Genomic DNA, 25,166 nt, shown 5'->3' with positions numbered 1-25,166 from the left:
GCACAAAACTCATAAAATCTTGTTAATGATGAGCAATATCTCCTCTTAACACAATGATTTCTACCCAGCCAAACCCATTTCTTTATATTTATTTACAATTTTATATGTCGTCTGCAATTTCTTTCAATTTTAGATGGTTTAACATTTTCCATTTAGTTATAGCAAAACTATTAAGCCCTTGAAATAGAATGGTGACTCTTACCTGGATTTTTAAAAAGTAGTTCAGTTTAGTAATTTTTAGAACTTTGTTTCGGAAAATTATCCAAAAAATGCAGTTGAATAATAACTCATTTGTTGTTTTCCGACAATAATTTTATGTGAAATGTTGCTAACTTGACCTTGTATATGTATATAGCTTTGTATTTATTCAACTTACGGTCGTGCATATCCTTCCTAACTTTAGATTGAGATTTTGTAAATTAGTGTAAACATGTATTGGTTTCAAACAAAAATATGAATAAAGCAAAAAAATATTGAATGTCAAAAATGTGTTTATGTTATTCTATCCGTCTTTACCTTTAAAATGATATATAGTTTGACCATATTGTACCACATTGAAAAAAGAAAAAACAAAGCAAAGTTTTAATGAATTTTATCCCTCCCATGAACCTTATGGTAAGCGTGTCGGAAATCTGTGTTTTCCCGGTTCGAATGTTTACACGTTAATTTACATAAACTGTATTCATACGCGTCTTAAATATACTATGGCGTACCGTTTAAGTCATTGTTTTGTCAGTTTTGTTAAAGAAAAAAAAATACATTTGTTAACTGTTTTCGTTGTTTGTTGTATATAATAAAAGGAATATTACGCTAGTCAATTGTTCCAAGAGTTTGTATCACTCTCGTGGCTTGTGCTATTTCGCATCACACTCGAGGCTCCGCCTCTCGTGTGATACGTCATCACACAAGCCACTCGAGTCAGAGTGATAATAACTCTTGGAACAATTGACTAGCGTAATATTCCGTATGTATTCAAATGAATATGTATTAACAATGAGGACTCTGATACTACAGTAGTTAGTATATATGAGTCGCGTTCTGAGAAAACTGGGCGTAATGCATGTGCGTAAAGTGTCGTTCCAGATTAGCATTTGCAGTCCGCACAGGCTAATCTAGCTAAAGAAACTTCAGCGTACAGTTTATATAGTATTGACATACCTGTACGCTGAAGTCAACCCCATATCGAAAGTCAACCAGAGCCGTAACATATTTATGTCACGCTATAAATCAAAGAAAGCTTATTTTCTTGGATACATTTCTACGCATATTGGTGAATGAATATAAATTACTGCATCGGGGAAAATTTTAAGGTTCAAATGTTTCAAATGCATCTTACAATAGATGAAAATAACTCTCAACGGTCTGAAATTCACAATTTTGACGCCATTGTCGCTTTGTCACGTGACGAGTTTTCATTTGGATAGTTTCGGATCGACCTTGACATTTTTCGCTGAAATTGTAAACATTACTTTCGTTTACTGAAATCTATTATTTGAGATTAACAACTTACTTCTGGTGGATTATAAGACTGATTTCAGTGTGAATCAGGTAGTTTTAAATACTATTTACATTGAGTTTGTATTTACACTACAATTTATTTACAAAAATGCCAGAATAATCTTGAATACCGGGAAATATCATTCTGAATTTGAAAAAAACTTGAGCAAATGGTATGTTACTAAAAATATAAATAACATCATATGACCGTGAAATCTCGGGAGATTCGCATTTCAAGAAAGTCTGTCAGATCGCTGTTTTTCTCGATATGTAAGAGCAGAATAGATAAATTTTAAATGTTTAATATAGTATTTAGTGAAAGAATATATCAGTTAAATGTGAAAAATGTCAATCTTTCCATCAAGTGGTTAATTTGGACCAATACCTGCATTTAAAAGCTGTTTTGGACCGGTCTTTTTTAACTGTCAATTTTTCGAGAATTTCTTGTTGACTTTCCTAACTATAAAGTCGCGCCTGTCAAAAATCATAAAAAGCGACATTTAAAGTTATGGTAGCCAGAACTAAGGCTAATCATGCAGTGACAACACTTTCCGCCTAAGTTGGAATTGTTGCTAAGAAGAGACTTCATTTGAACGAAAAATATCATAAAAGCGGAAAGTGCCATCCCTGATTAGCATGTGCGGATTGCACAGGCTAATCTGAGACGACACTTTAAGCACATGCATAATGTCCAGTTTGTCAGAACACGACTCTTATATTACTTTAAAATCATGCTTTAAATTACGGTATTGCAAGCTACAAAAGTACCATATCTGTAAAAAAAACTTAATGTAATGTAATAATTTTAACATATTTATTTTTACATTTAAAATAATATTACAAATTCAAATACCCAATATAAAACTATTCCATACATAACTATGATAAAATAGTATTTACTAGTACCAGTGACTTTTTCCAGTATTATATACAAATAATTAATTAAGTTACGAAACAGCAAATGTTAGTTGCCTCTTCTATGTAATCTTTATTCATAATGAAACAGATTGAATATTGCAATACAAAAATCTACACCGTTTTGAGTAAGTCTCACAATTTAACAGTGGTGCAAGGTTAGTTATAACAGTAAGTATTTTTTCAGTCATTCTGACACTCTCACAACCTGATTGGGATCAATAGCTTGTAAAATATCATAAGGGCAAGGGTAAGTAAGAAACACCATTTAACATCTATAAATACTTGTATTACTGTTACTAAGTAAAAGTTTACCAATTTAGACACAGGCATCCACGACTTTACTAGCAAATAGCAGTTTTAATAATTTCTAAAGTTAATTTTTCATCAGTGATTATGTTGCGCAAACACTCTTGCTGCATTAAGAAAAATCTTAAACTGCACACACTCTTGTGAATGTATTTGAATGTTTGATATTGGCATGCACATTTAAATCCATCAAGAGCTCTGGTGTCGGAACAGATGTCCACACACACCAAACAGGGCCTTGACACAGGATTTTTTGCAACAAAACTGACCATAAAATAAAAGCGAATAAAAACATTTTGAACTAGCGACTAACACTTCAATAGGGATCATCTACTGTCTAAGGTCACTTCACATGTGAAGTATCAAGCCAGTTGGTCAATTCGTTGACGAGTTATTGAGTGGAAATTATTTTCACACATTGTGACAGTGACCTTTGACCTACTGACCCCAATTTCAATAGAGGTCAGAAACTGTCCAAGGCCAATGTACATGCGAAGTATCAAGCCAATCGGTTAATCAGATTTCACACTAAGTGTGACAGTGACCATGACCTTTGGCCTAGTGACCCAATTTCAATAGGCGCCATCTACTGCCCAATGTCAATGCACATGGGAAATATCAATTAACCAATCGGTCCCTCCGTTCACAAGTAATTGATCGTAAACAATTTTCACTCTAAGTGTGACAGTGACCATGACCTTTGACCTTGTGACCCAATTTTAATAGGGGTTATCTCCAGACAAAGGCCAACGCACATGGGAAGTATCAAGCCAATTAGTCAATCCGTTCACTAGTTATTGATCGGAAATCGAGAATTGTTTTATAAACCATGAACCTAAATCTGAAAGAAAATATCAACACTGTTTGTAGGTTTAAATGTCAATTAACTAACACTTATGTTTGATTTCCGAAAAACAATTCATTGTTGAGCTTTAGTGAACAAGAGATGTGTTTGTCAGAAACACAATGCCCCTATTGCGCCGCTTTGAAGCCATATATTTGACCTTTGACTTTGAAGGATGACCTTGACCTTTCACCACTCAAAATGTGCAGCTCCATGAGATACACTTGTATGCCAAATATCAAGTTGCTATCTTCAATATTGCAAAAGTTATTGCAAAACTTTAACATTGACTTTAACCAAGGTTAAAGTTTTGGGACAGAATGACAGACAGAATGACAGACAGACAGACAGACAGACAGACAGACAGACAGACAGACAGACAGACAGACAGACAGACAGACAGACAGACATACAGACATACAGACAGACAGACAGACAGACAGACAGACAAACAGACAGACAGACAGACAGACAGAAAGACAGGCTAAAAACAATATAACCCCGATCATTCGATCCGGGGGGGCATAAAAACGCACCACTCTGATAAAAACTGAATGACCACAAAAGCTAAATTTGCAATCAAATATTCATACCTGATTTTTGTTTTCAATTTAATCACACACTGTAACCGTTTTTTTCCCTAACGTTTAATCACAGTATCATTTCCAAATACTTTTTACGAAGTCTGCTGTTCGGTCGACGATTTACTGAAAGCGGCTGTTCATCTCACCAGATAATATATATGATTTAAATTTAATCTGCACCTATAAAACGCATACAATGCTATGTCGCAATACACCTATACACAGATACAGGTATTTCATCTACGGAATTCAGATAGTGCCACCTATAATCTCGCCCTTCTTTCAACAAGGGCGACACCAGACACACGAAGCGATACACGATATTTTGCGCGAAAGTCGCGGCGACGCCAATATATTTTGCCCGACAGTCGCGGCGATGCACGATATTTTGCGTGACAGTCGCGGCGACGCACGATATATTTAAAACGATATAGGAGGTTTTGGGGATTCCGATAATGACGTCACGTTTTCGCATGCTCGAATTTTGGACGTCAACACTGCGGCCATTTTGTTATTGTTTGCATTTGATGAACCGCATGGTGATAAAGTTATCATAATAATCTCTACTTCAAAAATATTCGCGAACCTTTTTATGAATAACACAATACTCAGAAATTGAAATTCTTTCAGAATAAATTAAATTCAATGAACGAACACAAATAGGGACGAAAATAAACAACAATAGATTAATGTCATGTAGACGTTATATAGAAACTGATTTGAACCTATATGTCTGTAAAAAAACTTACCTTGTTACAGATTAACTAAATCCTCTTGATAAATGTAATTGATTTTATTTAATTGTTCACACCAATTTTGACACTCTTTGTTTCAGCATTTGTAACCCGGTGTTTAATGGCCCCTCTGTTCATCACAAACCGATTATCTCGTTATGATCGGATACTGTCCAGACAAGTACTAATAAAACGGGGTGTCATAAACCCAGTGACCTATACCCTATAAAAACCACATGTGTCTGGTTATTAAACACAATTCAGGTCGGACCTCAAAGACCTCGTGAAGAGGCCGGTAGGACCTGTAAATAAACTCTGATTTAAAAAAAATAAATATATTAAACACAATTTATAATACCTCCATGTCATCTTTTGGCATATTGAGCAGTCATTTAAGCCTAATACTTAACAGTTGCTATAATAAAATATTTGAACATAGTTTAAAAATAAACATTTGTCATAAATGGATTAACAGGAACTGTTCAGTGTATACATATTAGCCAGTTTAAGCACAACAATAAAGTGTTTTATAACTATAAATTTAAAGTATTGTACAAATTTACTGCTACACAATTAACGTATTATCGGGTACCTGCAAATGTAAACTCTGCTATATGTGTAAAGAACGTACGTTACTGAGTGTTCGAAACATCAAAACAAGCAATCACGTTTGATCATCGTAGGTGATCATCGTAGGTATATAAAATACTTGCGTACAATAAATTATATGCATAGATTTATGGTATCATAAATTGCTCATTATCACTAGTAAAGAGTTTTCAATACACATGTATATGCAAAGACATTTCAATTTTCAAAATATGCAGGTGTTTTTTTCTCCATTTGAATGATACAATTTATTAATATTTTCATTTAATGTAAACAAAACGAACATTAATTCAATGTAAAGAAAATTAAAACTACATTGAAAGATTTAATGTAAATGCGCTATTTTAGGGCTTTGTTTTATAACTGATTCAACGCACCCCTTACAATAAATTTCTGTCTCTGATGAAAAATAACACTATCGCATCCACACCACTTATAATTTTAATCCAATTATTATATGTTTTATTATTTTTCAATTGTAATTTATTTAAGTCTTACTTTAAAAAAGAATACGGGTATTTATAGTTTTGTTTTGTGAAATTGTCAGTATTTAGTCTTCCGACGACCTTTACTCTAATACAATGTAAATGACCGCGATCGAGATGTGTGACGGCCAATCTATTTTTAGTAGCGGAAAATCCCTCTTGTGGCGTCACGCCTAAACCTCCTATATCGCCCTTGTGTAGCTAGGTAGCCCGGAAGGCGATATATCGTGTTAAATATATCGTGCGTCGCCGCGACTGTCCCTCAAAATACCCTGTGTCGCCGCGACTGTCGCGCAAAATATCGTGTATCGCTTCGTGTGTCTAGTGTCGCCCTTGATGAAAGAAGGGCGAGATTAAAGATGGCACTATCCGGATTCCGTATTTATGCCATAGTCAACCTTGGAGTGTCCCTATCTATGTTATATTCAACCAATGAAAAACTGAAATGTATGCTTAGTCGACATGGTCAAAATCGATCGTTTTATTTTAAAATCGCGAAGTGTGTTCCACAGGTGGTTAGCGTGTGCACGGAGTGTATATTGATAGGAGATGAATCGAGTATTTGACCCTTACTGTAGTAAATTCAATCTTATGCAATAACTATTCATCCGATTTTATTGGTTTAAACGTTATCTTGTTGCTTATTAATTCCTCTTTCAAAAAAATATAACTTTAAGTATATTCCCGTTGTTATTAAAGGATTTATAGCGAGTTAAACACAAGAAATACACATTTTATGTTTTACCACCGCGCGTTTTACCGTGTTGTGGCTATCGATCTTTTACAATTAGCGTACAGCGAAGCGCCGAGGTTATACATTTTGATGTACCCACTCACGTCTTTTGTTAAAGTATAGTTTCATTTCTCGGCCGATTTTGACAAATTATATACCATTAGAAAGCTTAAGTTACGTAGTAAACAGATATATAAATATATATTAAGTTTCTCATCTGATTTCGACAGCCCGGCGAGTTATAACTTTAAATTTTGCAAATATCATACCGTTTTGGAGTTTTAGAATCTAGATTTACGGTTGACATGTTCGTACTTTATACCGATTTGTAGCGTTTATATTTGGAGTTCAGATTTAAAAATTACATCTTGCTTAGAAGAATATAATTCTGTATACGATAGAAAAAAAATGTTTAAAAACGAAAGTAATTAAGGAATGAAGGCGGAAGAAAGTAGCGCGCGTTCCTAACGCACTGAACTGATGCTACGGTCTTGGCGATTATGCTTTTGTTTAGAAACCGGCCATTGAATTTCCTTTGCCATATTATTATATTTTTATGGAATATATTGTAGTATTTTGTTCAAGAAACATATCAATAAAGCTTATTATAAATGAATCTTAATAAATTAACGATTTCAGCTCTTGTTTATAACAGAGAAAGGGTATTAAATTTATGATGAAACAGAGTATAAAGCGGACCCTCTCGATATTATTCGGCTTTGCATGCATACTTGAAATAAAATGGGTGTCAAAAACATTCATCGTTTGCTGTTTATTATCAACGAAGTTATTATGTATAATTATATGAAATGGTATTTACCTTAAATTATCAATTTATTAAAGATTCTTGAAAATCACGGTCGGTGTTACGCGGGTCATTTCGTATTTTGACATCAGGGCATCATGTCCAACTATTCACAATCAGATTTTTAGCATTGGTGCAACGCACCTATGCTTTAGGTATATACGACATTTCGAAACCCCGCATCGATCGGTTGACCATTATGAAGCCTTACCTGATCAAAAATCAGACGAAATATCTATTTAATTTAGTATATGGTAATTCTTACATTTTTTTTTTGGAAACGTTTTTCTAACGTTTTCTTCCAAAAATATTGCTTACACCGTTTTAAGTGAATTTTTCTAAGACCGTTTTACGTGAAAAAACCTAAGAAACTAAAACAAATTTCGTTCGTAAAACAATTCTGTTCTTGTTGATAGTGACCTCACACCTAATTTCTATTTCCTTTGTTTACTGTTCTGTGAGAGGTCAAATGTTTACATAACTGAATTCATAAGGCCCTGGTTTAAGGATATGTAACATTTCATCGGTTAATTATAAATAGAAATTAAAACATATTCTCAGCAGGAAGTGGGGCATAAAGCATTTTTATTCTTTGAAAATGTGTAAAAAATGGCGGAGTACGATGAATGTTTTCTGATTTATGACATGGATTCTGACCTGCCTTTCTATGGATTTGATGAAGTAGAGTTTGAAAGTAATAGAGATGTGTTAATTGAAGTTAAAATGATTTACTTTGAGCCAGAAATTAACGTTACGAGTAGAGCTAACGGTTTAAATGTGGCATCGGATTTAATGGATTCGCGCGAATTCTGTACGAGTGTTGTGTCTGTAAAATATTAAATGGAAAGCTGTAAATGTATCAAGTCGGAAAAGAAAACGGATGGTTGCATAATGGTATGCGTGAAATAATGTAATTCTACGTATTTATTTTCATAGTTATGTCATTTTGAAACCATTCACATTCGTCACTATTTGGAATTCCCGTTTCTAAAAATAGAACATTATGGTAACAAGGGGGGCGACTCGTGATTTCAGCAATCGTTAAGGTTACAATATACTAAACAATCGAGTCATGAAGGGCTGTACTTTCTAAACAAATCATCATATTTTCCTCGAAGGCATGTTATACACTTTAGACTGTTGTTCTGGTTTTATCGTTTGGAGATATTGACAGGGTAAGCATAGGTGTTCACTACTAAATCCCTGAAATAGGATAAAGTTGGAGATTAAAGTAAAAAATGGCACTGCAAAAGGTTACAATCCACTAGAAAACGACCGAAAAAAAGACGCAAAACAGTCGATTTTGATTTGAGTCAAATTCTTTTTTGGTTTGAAAATGACATATCTTTTTTATTGCTTTAATCGATTCAGCTAAGAATGCCCGTCAAGAAAAGTAATGGTTATGGGGATCTCTATGTGCAAAATGTTGTATTTATTTTCGCTCAAAGTTGTCGCTTTTACATCGAAACATATAAGGAAACTATTTATTATATTTTGACCTTAACATTTACTTCAGCAGCAACTTCCCTGTATCTTGCAACTATGCTTTCAGCGCCATCGGCGCTCTCGTTTTCACTGGGACGATGACGGCTTAGATTTAGACAGGCAGACAGATAGTTTATTCGGACTTATACAACAGTACATCATCTTCAACTCAAATATATAAATTATTTTTAGACGAATTGTTAGGTGATTACACATATAGCAGTGATGATTCTGAGAATGTTGCCATGTTTCTTATCCGTGTAATCTAGAGGCCGTGGTTTGAGCATTTTTATCGCGGTGTTCAATAAAAGATATCTAAATAATCTTGTTTATTGATAGATCTGTGGTTTTATTGCCCATGTGTTCAGCACAAACCAATCATCTCGTTATGATCAGATACTGTGCCGACCAATACTAAATAACACTATGGTGTCATACGCCACAGCAGGGACCTATACCTGTATATTGGTCCCTAACCACAGGTGGCAATGTCTGGTCAGTTTACACTTTTTATGGTACCTCCATGTCTTCTCGTGGTATTAGTGGTCATTTCTTGGAGTAATGTAACGCCAAATACTCAATTTTGCGTTTATAAGATATGTAGCGTATTGAAAACATTTATAGTCATCTGCCCATACAGATTGCCATAAACTAAATACTGTATAGATGTCAGCCAGCTTAATCATAATAATTATAAGTGCTTAATACCTATACATGTACATTTTAAACATTTAAAAAATCTAATACTTAACATTTAACGTATTTAGCGGGTACCGGTAAAAAAAACTCCGTCATTTCGTTTTCCTAGAAAGAGTGTATGGTAGTGTATGGAACAACATGATTAAAAACAGCATTCTCATTTGACCACAACGGGGTTAAATAATCTTTCCGAAAAATACAAATAATACAGAGTTATAATTTAGAATTCTATATATTTATAACTCTGATAACTTATAAATATATTTCAATATACATGCATAGACAGTTGACCGTGATTTTCAAGAATCTTTAAATACTTTTAATTAATTGATAATTTATGGTTAATAACCTTTCATATAATTTTACATAATTACCTTTTTGATAATAAACAACAAACGATGAATATCTTGACACCCATTATATTTGAAGTATGCAAAGCCAAAAAATATCAAGGGGTACCGCTATATACGCTGTTTCATCATAAAATTAACACACTTTCTGTGTTATAATCAAGAGCTGAAATCGTTAATTTATTAAGCTTCATTAATACTTAGCTTTATTGATATGTCTCTAGAACAAAATATTTCAAAATATTCCATAAAAAATATAATAATCGTGGCAAAGAAAATTCAATGGCCGGTATCCAAACAAAAGCATAATCGCTAAGACCTTAGCATCAGCTCGGTTCGTTAGGACCGCGCGCTTCTTTCTTCCGCCTTCATTCCTTACTTGCTTTCATTTTTAAACCATTTTTTCTATCATATACAGAATTCTATTCTCCTAAGCAAGATGTTATTTTTAAAACTGAACTCCAAATATAAACGCTACAAATCGGTATAAAATACGAACATGTCAACCGTAAATCTAGATTCTAAAACTCCAACACGGTATATTTGCAAAAGTTTAAGTTATAACTTGCTTGACTGCCGAAATCAGAAGAAAAACTTAATATATATTTATATATTTGAAAACTACGTTACGTAAGCTTTCTAATGATATAATATTCTTTGTCAAAATCGGCATAGAAATGAAACTATAATTTAACAAAATACGTGAGTGGGTAGTTGCAATAATCCAACTCCCAGCTATTGACCCTACGGGTCCTGGGAGTTGCAACTGGTTTCGCGATTTACCATAGCAAAATCACCGCCTGAAATCTGGGCGCTGATTTAGTGGTAAAATTAGCAACATAAACTATTTTCTGGCATGAATTAACACAAATAGATCGTCAATATATCTATAATGAGCAAGTTAAGATAACTTACATGATACGGTGTGCTCGCAGAAGAAAGATTTTAATCAAAGTTTCAAACACGTCAACCGTTAATGTAAATGTCAACTCGTTTGCATATGGAACAGTTTTTATCAACCAAAAGAAAAATTAAAGGAACGCACGCGGTGTGTTTACAACATGTACCAATAAACGGTTTACCTATGCTTTTCTCCGAACATACAATTTATGTTTTTAAGAAAGGTTATTTTCAAATATTAAATATTTGTTTTAAATGGACAGAAATTTTATGTATAATTTGTTCAAATTTTAATTAATACTTATGTTAATTGTATATGAATAGCGGTCAGATCTGCCGTAAGGGAATTATAATACAACATCTACAGCAGCAACATATACATGTATTAGCTCTAAAGCATACACTTGCTTTTCGCCATATACAAAATTGAAAATAACAAAAGTGTAATGCATGGATTATAAGAATTATGATTTCCCCAGGCGATTTTAGCCCAGCGGGCTAAAATGCGTGCACTTGAAATTCTCACAAGCGCTTGCTGTCTGCATTCGGCCAATGTTCAATCAAAACATGCACGCTCTTATCAGCGGTGTGTGCATAAGGGGCTTAGATAACATGTTTGAACGATTTACGGGTCGTTCATGGGGATCAATTATGATGTTTGTCCCCTAATAATGGCCGATAATGATCTATTATTACCGGTACACGTGGAGTAAGAGCAATTAAAGATATGCTCAAATTGTTTGTTTGTTCTATTTTAATTAGTTCAAACCTATTTATTGTAGCTCGATTGCATCGAAAGCCGTAGGCTTATATAAACGCTCTCGAGTCCGTTTCCTGGGACTAGAACCAGTACTTGGTGTCTTTTGGGGGAGATCGAAGGAACGCTCACAGTGGGGTTTTAACCCGTGACTTCCCGATCTCTAGGCGGACACCATATCCACTACGCCACAGCGATCTTTTAAATATTTTAATTTTTTACGACAGAAAAAAAAGTATCAAGAACTTGCTTCAAAAACAAACCGTAACTGATGTGTGTTGCGGTTGTGGGTAATTTCAGTTATAAATACAATTAAACGTCTTATTTGATTGCTCTCGACCATTTACAGTAACATAACTACTCAAAATCATAGAACATTTCATACAATTGTTTGTAAAATAAACGTAACCAATTAACAAGAGGGCCATGATGGCCCTGCATCGCTCCACTGTTTTTTCTTTGCGAAAAAAAACGTGTAATGCGCATGGGTTGAAATGTACTCAAGCAAATTGTGACTTTCTCTTTCTATCCCTCGTCCCACTGGGCGCTTAAAGTTGGAAGGATGAGTATTTTATATATGGAAAAAGTTACTACCGTGTTAACTAAACAGAAAAAAAAGCCTGGGAATTGTTGCACAGGTCCTTTGCTTATAACGTAGGTACATTTATCTCTCCAAAATATATTGTCGTTCTTTCTATTTCACATATTTTTAGATGCTGAAGATCAAATCTACGCATTTGATTTGAAACAGATTCACAAGACCCATAGGAATCAAAATTCCTTAACCCTTTACCAAACAACACATTTTGGACTTTCCCAATTTGAAAGAGGTTGCAGACGTCAATTGAATTAAAATGGAATATGAAGGAAATGATCAGGTAGGGTAGAAATAATTGTGATAAAAGGAGAAATTGCTCATCAACCCACACATCCCTAAGACCAACAAGCCTGAGAATATTATGATAATCTAAAGATTATTTCTTTATATTTATAAATGTATTTAATTAAGTAATACATTTGACTTCTAAGATCAATTCATAACTAATATTAAGAAAATTATAAAATGGTCAGAAATATATATGGATTGTTGAGCAATTGACAATCATTTCAACAATTCATGATCAGTCACGATTCACAAATGGAACAATGAATAATTAGTTATTAAAAAGCAGCATATACGATAGTTAAGACATTGCACTTCATTAATTTCAACACCTTTTCTTCGATACAAAGTTTGAGTTTACCGTGCAGTATCATATATTGACTTTCCTTGAAATAATTATGTTCATGGAAGCTGTGTTTTTAAAATCAATAATATATTATTAAACTGGTTTTAACACTATAAAAAAGACATGAAATTAACATGTCATCCAAAATATTTTCATCCGGATGTATGGTCACTTTCGACATATTTAAATAAAACCCGACTTTTTTCAGTTTATAAGAAAAACATTCATAACACATGTTCTTACTTCAATGCCTTTGTAAGCAGATACCATCTGACCTAAAATGGCACTAAATGACAGGGTTTTATCTCATGTTTACAAGATGTTGATGTTGTTGTTGGTCACAGCCAAACAGCCGCAGTAATCTCCACTGGTAAACGTCATATGTTCAGTTTTGTGACCCTCGGGGCCGGGTCAAATTTGAGCCCAGGGGAATAATTTGAACAAATTTGGTAGAGGACTATAAGATATCACTACATACCAAATTTAGTAGCCCTAAGCTCTATAATTAAGAACAAGAAGATTTTTAAAGTTTGCACAAAAAAGGCCTTATTTAAGCATATGTTCATTTTTGTGACCCCTGGGACAAGGTCAAATTTGTTCCTAGGGGCATAATTTGAACAAACTAAGTAGAGAACTATTAGATGTCACTACCTACCGAATTTGGTAGAAATAGGCCCAATGGTTATGGACAAGAAGATTTTTATAGTTTGCACAAAATGGACCCGATATAAGCATATGTTCAATTTTGTGACCCCTGGGGAACGGTCAAATTTGATCCCAGGGGCTTAATTTGAACAAACTTGGTAGAGGACTATAAGATGTCAGTACATACCAAATTTGGTAGCCCTATGTCATACGGTTATGGACAAGAAGATTTTTAAAGTTTGCACAAAATAAGCCTTATATAAGCAAATTTTTGATTTTTTGACCCCCCAGGGCAGGGTCAAATTTGACCCCAGGGGAATAATTCGAACAAACTTGGTAGAGGACTATTAGATGCCACTACATACCAAATTTGGTAGCCCTAGGCCCAATGGTAATGGACGAGAAGATTTTTAAAGTTTTCATTAAATAGGCCTTATATAAGCAAATTTTCAATTTTTTGACCCCCCGGGGCAGGGACAAATTTGACCCCAGGGGCATTATTTGAAAAAACTTGGTAGAGGACTATAAGATGTCACTACATACCAAATTTGGTAGCCCTTGGCCCAATGGTTATGGACAAGAAGATTTTTAAAGTTTTCACAAAATAGGCCTTATATAAGCAAATGTTCAATTTTTTGACCCCCCGGGGCAGGGTCAGATTTGACCCTAGGGGCATAATTTGAACAAACTTGATACAGGACTATAAGATGTCACTACATACAAAATTTGGTAGCCCTAGGCCCAATGGTTATGGACAAGAAGATTTTTAAAGTTTGCACAAAATAGGCCTTATATAAGCAAATTTTCAATTTTTTAAACCCCCGGGGCAGGATCAAATTTGACCCCAGGGGCATAATTTGAACAAACTTGGTAGAGGACTATAAGATGTCACAATATAGCAAATTTGGTAGCCCTAGGCCAATTGGTTATTGACAAGAAGATTTTTAAAGTTTGCACAAAATAGGCCTTATATAAGCAAATTTTCAATTTTTTAACCCCCCGGGGCAGGGTCAAATTTAACCCCAGGGGCATAATTTGAACAAACTTGGTAGAGGACTATAAGATGTCACTACATGGCAAATTTGGTAGCCCTAGACTCAATGGTAATGGACAAGAAGATTTTTAAAGTTTGCAGAAAATAGGCCTTACATAAGCAAATTTTCAATTTTTTAACCCCCCGGGGCGGGGTCAAATTTGACCCCAGGGGAATAATTTGAACAAACTTGGTAGAGGACAATAAGATGTCACTACATACCAAATTTGGTAGTCCTATGCCATACGGTTATGGACAAGAAGATTTTTAAAGTTTGCACAAAATAGGCCTTATATAGGCAAATTTTCAATGTTTTGACCCCCCGGGGCAGGGTCAAATTCAACCTCAGGGGCATAATTTGAACAAACTTGGTAGAGGACTATAAGATGTCACTACATAGCAAATTTGGTAGCCCTAGGCCCAATGGTTACGGACAAGAAGATTTTTAAAGTTTGCACAAAATAGGCCTTATAAAAGCAAATTTTCATTTTTTTGACCCCCCGGGGCAGGGTCAAATTTGACCCCAGGGGCATTATTTGAACAAACTTGGTAGAGGACTATAAGATGTCACTACATACCAAATTTGGTAGCCCTTGGCCCAATGGTTATGGACAAGAAGATTTTTTAAGTTTGCACAAAATAGGCCTTATATAAGCAAATTTTCAATTGTTTGACCCCTCCGGAGCAGGGTCAAATTTGACCCCAGGGGCATAATTTTAATAAACTTGGTAGAGGACTATAAGATGTCAATACATACCAAATTTGGTAGCCCTAGGCCTAATGGTTATGGACAAGAAGATTTATAAAGTTTGCACAAAATAGGCCTTATATAAGCAAATTTTCAATATTTTGAATCCCCGGGGCAGGGTCAAATTTGACCCCAGGGGCATAATTTGAACAAATTTGAGAGAGGTTCACAACAGGAACATTCCTGAGAAATTTCATCAGATTTGGACCAGTAGTTTAGGAGAAGAAGATGTTGAAAGAAAAAGTTAACGCACGCACGCACGGACGCACGCACGGACGCACACACGACGGACACAGGACCATGACATAAGCCCCGCTGGCCTTTGGCCAGTGGAGCTAAAAATCAGTTTTCTTTATGGCAATTGCCGAAATTTCAACGCCAGATGTGGACTGGTAAAATAGATATTTGTAGATACAAAATGCTCGTTTTCATTATTGTTTTGCATATCTATTCATACGACACATGGACACTAAAATGGTGTTCGTGTGTCGTATTAATAGATATATTCGCGGGAATTAATTGTGGCCACAAATAAATAAACACGAGCATTTTGTATCTACAAAATCTATGTAATCATATCACATCTAGCGTTGAAATTTTGGATATTGCTATAAGGAACACTGATTGTTAAGGTGTTAACTTTATTTTACGAAATACTTAACGAAATTTTCGTTGATTTTGAGCGTTATAGAGACTTTAAAATGTGTTCACATTATTTTCTTTACGGCGACTATAGCTTAACAGTACCAATATTTAATATATTCAGATCCAATATATATATAGTTTCTTTCATATTTACGAAATTCGCTATATACCTGCAACACATTTTTCTTCAGTCTGTGCATAACAGAATACAATCTAATAAACGACCAGTAGTTGGAAACAAGATTTTCCATGGGTCACAGAATGTTTTCAATATTTTTTTTGCTTTCTGTTTATTTTGGTTGTTATTTAATATTACAATATATGACTCGAGTAAAATGAACTGATGACAAATACATAAATATTAAAAGAAATGTTGTGATTTGGTAGCTCCAAAGTAGTGTGGATTTTGATTTTTAACATTTAGAAAGTATATAAAGAATTCGACACGAACCGCCTGCCGCAGTGCCTGACCAAATTCCTGGGGAAATGCCAGTATATATATATATTATTCGCTTGTTATTCTTGTTTGTTTATCATAACATTTTAATCAGTGACAATAAATCAAATGAAAAATCTCTCCAAAACACCAACACATCTGCATTTTGCACAGCAACTCGAACAACACTGACAAAGATCACACTCACATACAGAACAATTCTTTAAAACGCAACCTTCCCTAACGCATAACACACTTTCACCCATCTCTTTAGTCAACAAAGTCTTTAATACAGACAGCCTTAAGCACTCAACACTCTTAAACGTCTCTCTCAGTCAACTGTCTCCCACTAACGAACGACCATACGGATAGACAACGGCAAGGGACGGGTTCTATATGCTTTTATTTTAATATGTATTTCAATATTTACACACATTATCAAAGCTTTACAATATGTACACTAGGAGACATACATCTATACACTGTTATTTTAATATTTATTTCATAATCACACACAGTATCAAGCTTTACAATATGTACATAAGTAGACATACATCTATATACGTTTATGCTAATATTTATTTCATTCCGTTAATTAATTAAGTACTAAATTGTTTAGCATGAAAAAATAAAATATTTATTAAGTATTCAATACTACAGCCTTATCTCTTGGCAACCCCTTTCAGTAATAGCTTTATCTACCCCTCGATAATCAGTACCCTCATCAGCTCTGAAATGGTATATTGCCTAACAAAGACATTCGCACGTGTTAATCCCTTTGTCAATGCACCGCAGAGTACATAACAGGGCGGTAGACTTGCTAAGCATGTAAGAACACCCGACACTACATCCAGATTTTTTTCCGGATTTTCAGTTCAATTAGCATACAGCGCAATAACTGTTTATACAATGTCGTATCTAAAAGCACGGACTCTGCCACTTATCCGATCGCAGCGAGAATACAGTAATAAGAATGTGTCATAATTCAAACTACACTGTTATGCGCAATACAATTTCAACTGCTACCACAAGACATCGTCAGATACTACAGTGAAAACAATTTGTGCAGTGTAACCTTTTCTTTTGCTTTGCTCAAATCGACAATTCACAACTTCCGCCATGAACGATTTGTTATCAAGTTTATGTTTTGAGCATTTCTCAACAAATACACGCAAATTGATGTCGATTGCAACAGGTATTGTGGTTGTTACAATGTATTAGGTTGATTTAACTCGATTTTATGGACATATGGGAGACATTATTTTTTTACATTGAATTTGGTTTTACCAAGAAGAACTATGAGCTGTACGTATGTACTCATAAAAGCTCAGAGCATTCAAGAAGAACTACGTGAGTGGGTACATCAAAATGTATTACCTTGGCGCTTCGATAAAAGTTCGATAGATACGACACGGTCACGTGACTTAGACACAACAAGATATTTGGCGTAACGGTCCCGTTTCTTATCCGACTAATTTAGAGTCCGTGGCGTGTGGCTAGTATGATAATGCATGGAATATATAAACAAGACAGGCTTTGCGAAATTGCCGGTCCGCCGATCCTGACCGGCAGATTTCCATTTGGTCCGGTAGGTTAAACAAGAATATGATTATCGGTCCTGGCGACAGGCAAAGTGTGAAATGAATGCAAACAAATAAAACAATTTCAATGTTAAAAATTCGAAGAGCAAACCCCTTACTACACTATAACAGGTTGGTTCTTGCACGACGGTCACATTACATTCACCTCCGTGTTGGGCTCAGAACGGACTATTGTTTTGAAAGCGTCTCATTCATGTCATGATCATTCCAAGCGTTCATCATTGAGGTTACAGTATACTAAACAATCTCTTGCACGACGGTTACATTGCATTAACTGCATTAAAGAAAACCATCTCATACCATGATATCTTATACCAGTCTTAATTAATTATTATAAAATTGATATGTTTTTTATGTTAAAGGGGCATTTTCACAGATTTTGGCATTTTTTAACTTATTCATTAAATGCTTTATATTGATAAATGTAAACATTGGATCGTAAAAGCTGCAGTAAAAATCAAGAATAAAATTTAAAAAAGGGAAAAGAACATTGCCCGGAGCAGGTTTCGAACTAGTGACCCCTGGAGTCCTGCCAGAGTCCTGAAGTAAAAACGCTCTAACCTACTGAGCTATTTCGCCGAATACACACCCTGGACGTATTTTATACGTAATATAAGCAATCTTCGTAGTTGCACAAAATTTAACGACAAAAACAGAACTCTCCAAATTATTCAATCGTTTCGCGTTAAAAGATGCATATAATGGCTATATTAGAGCATGGTAAATGTTCAGTATAACTGTTTCCTCACAAATATCATAACTAAAACGAAAATTTGCGAATCTGAAACAACTTTTTTCAATTTTGTCAATTTACCAAAGCGTGAAAAGATCCCTTTAAGAAACCAACATACATAAATACGTCGAAGCAATGCCTAATGTCACTCAATAAAAAATATGTACAATTGTTTACATCTGTGAAGTGTGTGGAATGATTACATCTGTGTAAATGGGCAAAGAGTTGCATTAAAACTCACAAGTTTTTGCACGATTAATCGTACATTTAAGTCATTTTTCTTAATTAAATGCATGCGATCTTAAATATCCACTCAAATATACATTGTATGCGTCTGTTCGGTTTTAGCTATTTGGTAGACAAAATTGCGTGCTGAGCCTTATGCAGAGTTGTATGTGAGAGCAAGGAACGACAACTCTGCGTGGAAATTGGTAGACTTAATGCTTACAAATCTGTGTCATCATGAAAATGAAACCGCTCATTGTTTTGATGTTTGCAATAAGTTTGTTGCGTACAATAAGCAAAACCAACTGGTTACACAACACCTACTTCAAACTCAGTCGCAAAATCGGCAACTGCGTTCTAACAAAAAAGATCTTGGTAGCTTTGACATATTTTTCGAGTTGATAAGGACATTAAAATATGAATTTCTGTATGAAGCATGGCTTTAAAAAGGTTGTTTATAAATTATAAACAATAATCTAGTGATAACATGCACTCGTCATAGGTCTCTAACCACAGGTGTAGGGCGCGTGGCCAAGTCACTTTAACACTATCAATTTGTCATAAAACAATATTTTTTATCATATTGCCAAAAAAAAATCTAAAAATTTTTTTTTCTGATATGAATTATATGAACAAGGTAGGTATCTCTTGACACAGAAAAATCACCTTCATCAATCGCCGACCAAGCATTTCTACGAGTTCGAGAAGTATTTTTTTGTAGTGTATGTTGGCAAGTAGCTGTTTGTGGTCATTTTTCATCACGAGGCAACCTTTCCCAACAAAATGGTACATAGTTTACGAAAATCGACCGCCATTAAGGCAATTAATCGCTTAAAATGTTGATGAAGGTGATTTTTCTGCGTCAAGAGATACCACCTACCTTGTTCATATATATCATATCAGGAAAAAAAATAGAATTTTTTTTTGGTCAATATGATAAAAAAATATTGTTTTATGACAAATTGATAGTGTTAAAGTGACTTGGCCACGCGCCCTACACCTGTGTCTCAAACAAGTTATCATTTAAAATTGTACAAGTTAAGGTTCATGGGAGGGATAAAATTCATTAAAACTTTGCTTTTGTTTTTCTTCATTCAATGTGGTACAATATGGTCAAACTATATATCATTTTAAAGGTAAAGACGGATAGAATAACATAAACACATTTATGACATTCAATATGTTTTTGCTTTATTCATATTTTTGTTTTAAACCAATACATTTTACACTAATTTACAAAATCTCAATCTAAAGTTAGGAAGGATATGCACGACCGTAAGTTGAATAAATACAAAGCAATATACATATAAAAGGTCAAGTTAGCAACATTTCACAGAAAATTATTGTCGGAAAACAACAAATGAGTTATTATTCAACTGCATTTTTGGATAATTTTCCTAAACAAAGTTCTAAAAATAACTAAACTGAACTACTTTTTTAAAATCCAGGTATGGTGGATAATAAGAGTCACCATTCTATTTCAAGGGCTTAATAATTTTGCTATAACCAAATGGAAAATTTTAAACCATCTCATATTGAAAGAAATTGCAGACGACATATAAAATTGTAAATAAATATAAAGAAATAGGTTCGGCTGGGTAGAAATCATTGTAATAAAAGTAGATATTGCTCATCAATAACAAGATTTTATGAGTTTTGTGCAGACGACTCCAGAAAGCATAGTTTTGCATAGAAATACACAGCTAGGTATCATGGTTTTTTCTTTCTTCCTTCCTGAACAACTACTGTCCTTGTACCGTTTTGAATAATGTGTTCCTTTTGGCAAACCTACTCATTTGTATATCGATTTCTTCTAGCCATTTTGAAAGCGTGGCACTCGCTGTGCTCCGTAGAAAAACGTGCATTACAAATCGGTCGAAATTACGTGAAGTAGTAAGAAAACTTGGTATGTGTATACACATACCTGAGAAAACACATCATTTTTCTGACAGTTGGGTCGCGACTAGTGAAACAACTGTTAACATTAATCAGGAAGAGATCGCGCTTAATAACAGAAATGATCACACAGAGATATAATCACTTACCCCATTTCAAATATTTTCCAGCTGAAAATTCCCCCCACACGTCTTTTTTTTAGTGTTTTTGTATTGTTTTTCTGGAGCCGAATTGCATCTCACAGAATATCCGTCCAACTTCCGTTGTTTTCACTTTCATTATTAAAAACTCCGTTTAAAAGAATTATTTTTACATTTAGGTTGTTGAAGCGAATTATTATTATATATATTATCAATAAAATAGTATACCTTGATGAATTGAACGGAGTTTAGTATCGATCTTTCTGTCAGTCTGTAAGCGTACTATTTTGTGCGCAATAATACAAGTGCGTGTGATTTGACAACAATTGTAAACATTGGTGAAATGCTTCCTACAAAATTATTTTTATTACTTTTTGGAGTGTTTATGAGGTCTGATCATGCAGTTTGCACACATCAACGGAAAGATTACAATTCAATGCATTTGCCATCGTCAACCGTTTGGAATGTCAATTAGGCGATGAGTGAGTTTTTAGCATGTTTCTTTCGATTTTATTAATTTAAAAATGGATGCCCCCATCGTCATGAAATGACATGTGTTCGAGTTTTGATATTTCTAGATATGTAAACTTTTTTTTACTATTTAAGTGTAACTTGCCCTCATTAATGTCGATATTATTAACTAGTTATATAATTTTCCGCTGAAATACGTTGAATAAACATCATTCAGATTTTTGAAAATAATGTCTATTTTTGTGTTAAAACCGCTTTGTATTTTGAATGATTATGTCGATGGTATGAGACGTTGCTGCACAAAATTGGTAGCAGTTTGAAGGAAAACCATCCTTTTAAGCAAATATATATACATTTCCAATGCGGCACTCTTCGTTTAGTCAAATTTGAGTTCAATGCTAGGGGTCCCACATTTTTCAAACTGAAGCCTCTATATGAACCTTAATGTCCGTTAACCGCAATTTTATTTTCGATACTTCCTCCTTACTTTAGTTTACGTTGGTATAATGCCTAAATGGATATCATTGGTCAGTTAAATATAGTTTGACCAATTAGATGCCCTGTTACATATTTCGTTGGATGATCATCATTATTTATGTTAATGTACATAGTTGTGTTGTTTTTTTTTCGGTCCGACAAAGTTTTCTCCGGACCGGCACATTTTCTGAAATGCCTGTCCAGATGACCGGCAGATTTTTTCCAATTTCGCCAAGCCTGTGATATTAGTTAGTGAAAACATCGTTTTGAATGATTAAACAAATTTCACAATCCTATTTTTTCCAGAAAAGTTGATTTTTCGTTATAATATGATAATTTATCATTCAAAATGATGTTTTCACTATTTAATATCATAGCCACACGCTTACCACCTGTGTCCCCAGCGTGCGACCTTGGTTAGTGGTCATCATACAGGACATGTGTGGTTTCCTTTGGGTACTACTAACACATAACAGGACCACTCTAAAATTAAATACTACGTTTATATATCGATTTTTGGGCGTTCACGCGGCGATATATCTGCGTCCCGCTTTTGTCGTGTCTTCCTCGACTCCACTGCGACCATAATATTTTAACTGCGACTGCACTTAGACCATGAACGCGACAGTATTAGGAGCCCATAGATATGCCGGTAGTGGACACGCAGTATGATCGCTACATAGTATATGGGCGTCTACAAACCCATGCTATACATTAGAATGTAAAAATATTTTTACCGTTGCTTATATAGAACGCAAAAGCATGCATACCTTAAGATTTCTCATTATAATCCTTCGATGCACCCTTTTTTCCTACAAGTTAATTCCTTACCAAACATTACTAGACGTTATTACGGTTTAATGTCCAGTTTTTAATTTCTTTTAATTTCAAGCTAAGGCCCGAATATCATATCAAATAACTTAAGTTATCATAGTAGAAATTAGTTGTAGTTTAACACACATCTATAGATAAATCCCAAAGCATTGTTAGACAGAGACAAAGGCCTTTACAACAATACAATGTTTTATCACGACACATATATCATCATATCATATCATAATTAACATTACACTTGGAGTCTATTCTAACGCATCACTTTTCAGACTTGAATATCTCAGTAATGAGTTAAGATTTTGAAGTGCACATGTGATCATTTGACTATATTCTGTGCAAGATAACGATAAACTCATTTATCCGTGATAATCGGGCGCCCCCAACTGAACCCCATTGTCGGTATTTCAAAGATCATACATAACAGCTCTAATAAAGAAATTCAAATAAAGCGAAAAACCAAACAAAATTCGACCCAATTGATAATAAAATGTTACGATATTGTAGGTCATTTCCATGATCAACATGTTTGTTGTAGATCCAACCCGATCCAACGACAACCATTTAGTATACAAAGAAAGTCAATATTTGTATTGGGGATATTCTGCTAGCATATACATTGGATTCATTTTAATTGTGAATCGCGGGACAGGCCCGTAAGGGTCTGGCTGCCCGCAGTAATTTTGATTAATGGACTTCAATATTTTACGATCTTGAAAGTTACTGAATATATTTTATTTGTTAGAATATTTTGAGGACTTGTAAATTAGCAGCGTAAAATCTAAATGAACACTTCATCTTACTTGTGTATGTATTGGCATTGGCATCCCATCGAATTATGTTACACACTATTGAAGGTCACACGGATCACGACTGAGGGAAAAACTGTCCTTTTAATTTCCATTATTAAATTAATGTATTCAAATGAGTTTTTATGCGCTCTTTTTCAAACCGGAAAAGAAACGAATGTTTGAAATGAGACTCTAGATAACGAACATCCATTTTTTTAAGTTAAATCAAGCTGAATGTTACCAAGCACATTGCATAATGAAATTAGATTTTGACGATTAGTGGCGACGGGAAAGGTGTGGACTTGCGGCGTAAAATTTTACTCCTTAACTTGTACACGATATTTCTTTCTTATACAACAAACAACAAGCTGGTTTAAAATCATATGCAATAATAATAACAATATTTGATTCGGCCACCATCACATGTTTGTTTATGGTTTCAGCGACTGTATAGAGATATGATCGAAATCAGTCTTATCCATTAGCGAAAGTTTATAGTTTAATTACTTTTCTTTCACGTTATGGCCGCCTTCAAAACGTGTTTTCAATTTAATGTGCGACCAATCACGACGGAGTGGAATAAAACTTTGGTTTACATATAAAACGTAGCATATGAAGACGTTGTTTTGCATTCGGTTCGTTTAAAAAAATTGCCTTAAACAATTGTTTTGAATGAATTATCGGTAGTAGGGTAAAGTGATCGTGAGTCGGACAGTGTTTTCAGTTTCGAACGATTTGAGCTATATTTAGAACTGTCAGGACGGTTTCTTCAAACTGGTACCCAGCCTATTATTCCCGCTACGCATTTCAACCGTTTTTGCACGCAAAACGGTTTAGATTGCGCCTATATGTGTAGTTGAATACAGCTACTCCAGTTCGATTGAGAGTCGGACAGTTTTGATATTGAGTCGGACAGTGAGAGATGTCAGAGTAAATGGCCATATATTATATGGTTTTATACTATTTTAAGTCAATAATGCAAAAATATTTGTTCTATTAGTGCTTTTTCAATATTTGGTTTATATTGAAATGAATTAATCTAATTAAATGATGTAAAATTACTTATATACTTACGTTATCGACCAGTGGTTGCTACACGCGCTTCTAAGCTTGGCGACCCGGGTTCGACTTCTCTCCCGAAGCATACAAGTTCGATTGGTGGTTGCCATACTAGACCAGCGAGGTTTTGCTAAATTTATTTTCACACTATTCAAGAGTATCAGGTTAATATTGGGCAACTACATAGTTACGATGCCTTGCTTAATGCACTACGTGAGTTAGCGTGTGTGAACATGAACGTCTATGAAGCCCATCGGGTATCGAAAACAAGTTGAAGATTAAAGATTCGTGTTTTCAAGCTAAAGACAAATACAATGTACAGCAGAATTTCTAATTCGTATTTATGAGTAATCCAGTTACAAAACCACTCAAACATGTGTGTACGCGACTTTTTTTTCTTTTGGTGCATTACATGTCATGGCCGTGTGCCTGTTTGCTGCAGTTATCTGAAGGCTTCGCAAGGAGAACTCAGGGTTCCGAGCTTTCAACTTTATCAATAT

General features: G+C 34.5%; 1 protein-coding gene across 3 annotated transcripts in view; it reads right to left on the bottom strand.

Moving 5' to 3' along the window:
• The window catches only part of LOC127848596 (interferon alpha-inducible protein 27-like protein 2B), a 43,745-nt gene extending 20,087 nt beyond the window's left edge, over window positions 1–23,658 (bottom strand). The window contains exon 1 of one of the 3 annotated variants that reach the window (XM_052381146.1): window positions 23,620–23,658. In XM_052381146.1, coding sequence (XP_052237106.1) covers window positions 23,620–23,643 — 24 coding nt within the window. In that variant the 5' untranslated portion in view covers window positions 23,644–23,658. Of the gene's footprint in view, window positions 1–4,158; window positions 4,381–18,141; window positions 18,232–23,619 lie in introns of those variants that run through there. The other 2 variants (XM_052381148.1, XM_052381147.1) reach the window with 2 other exon arrangements.
• Window positions 23,659–25,166: the final 1,508 nt, after the last annotated feature.

This window comes from Dreissena polymorpha, chromosome 10, assembly GCF_020536995.1.
Source record: "Dreissena polymorpha isolate Duluth1 chromosome 10, UMN_Dpol_1.0, whole genome shotgun sequence".
Lineage (NCBI taxonomy): Eukaryota > Metazoa > Mollusca > Bivalvia > Myida > Dreissenidae > Dreissena > Dreissena polymorpha.
This window is presented reverse-complemented; position numbering and strand designations above follow the sequence as displayed.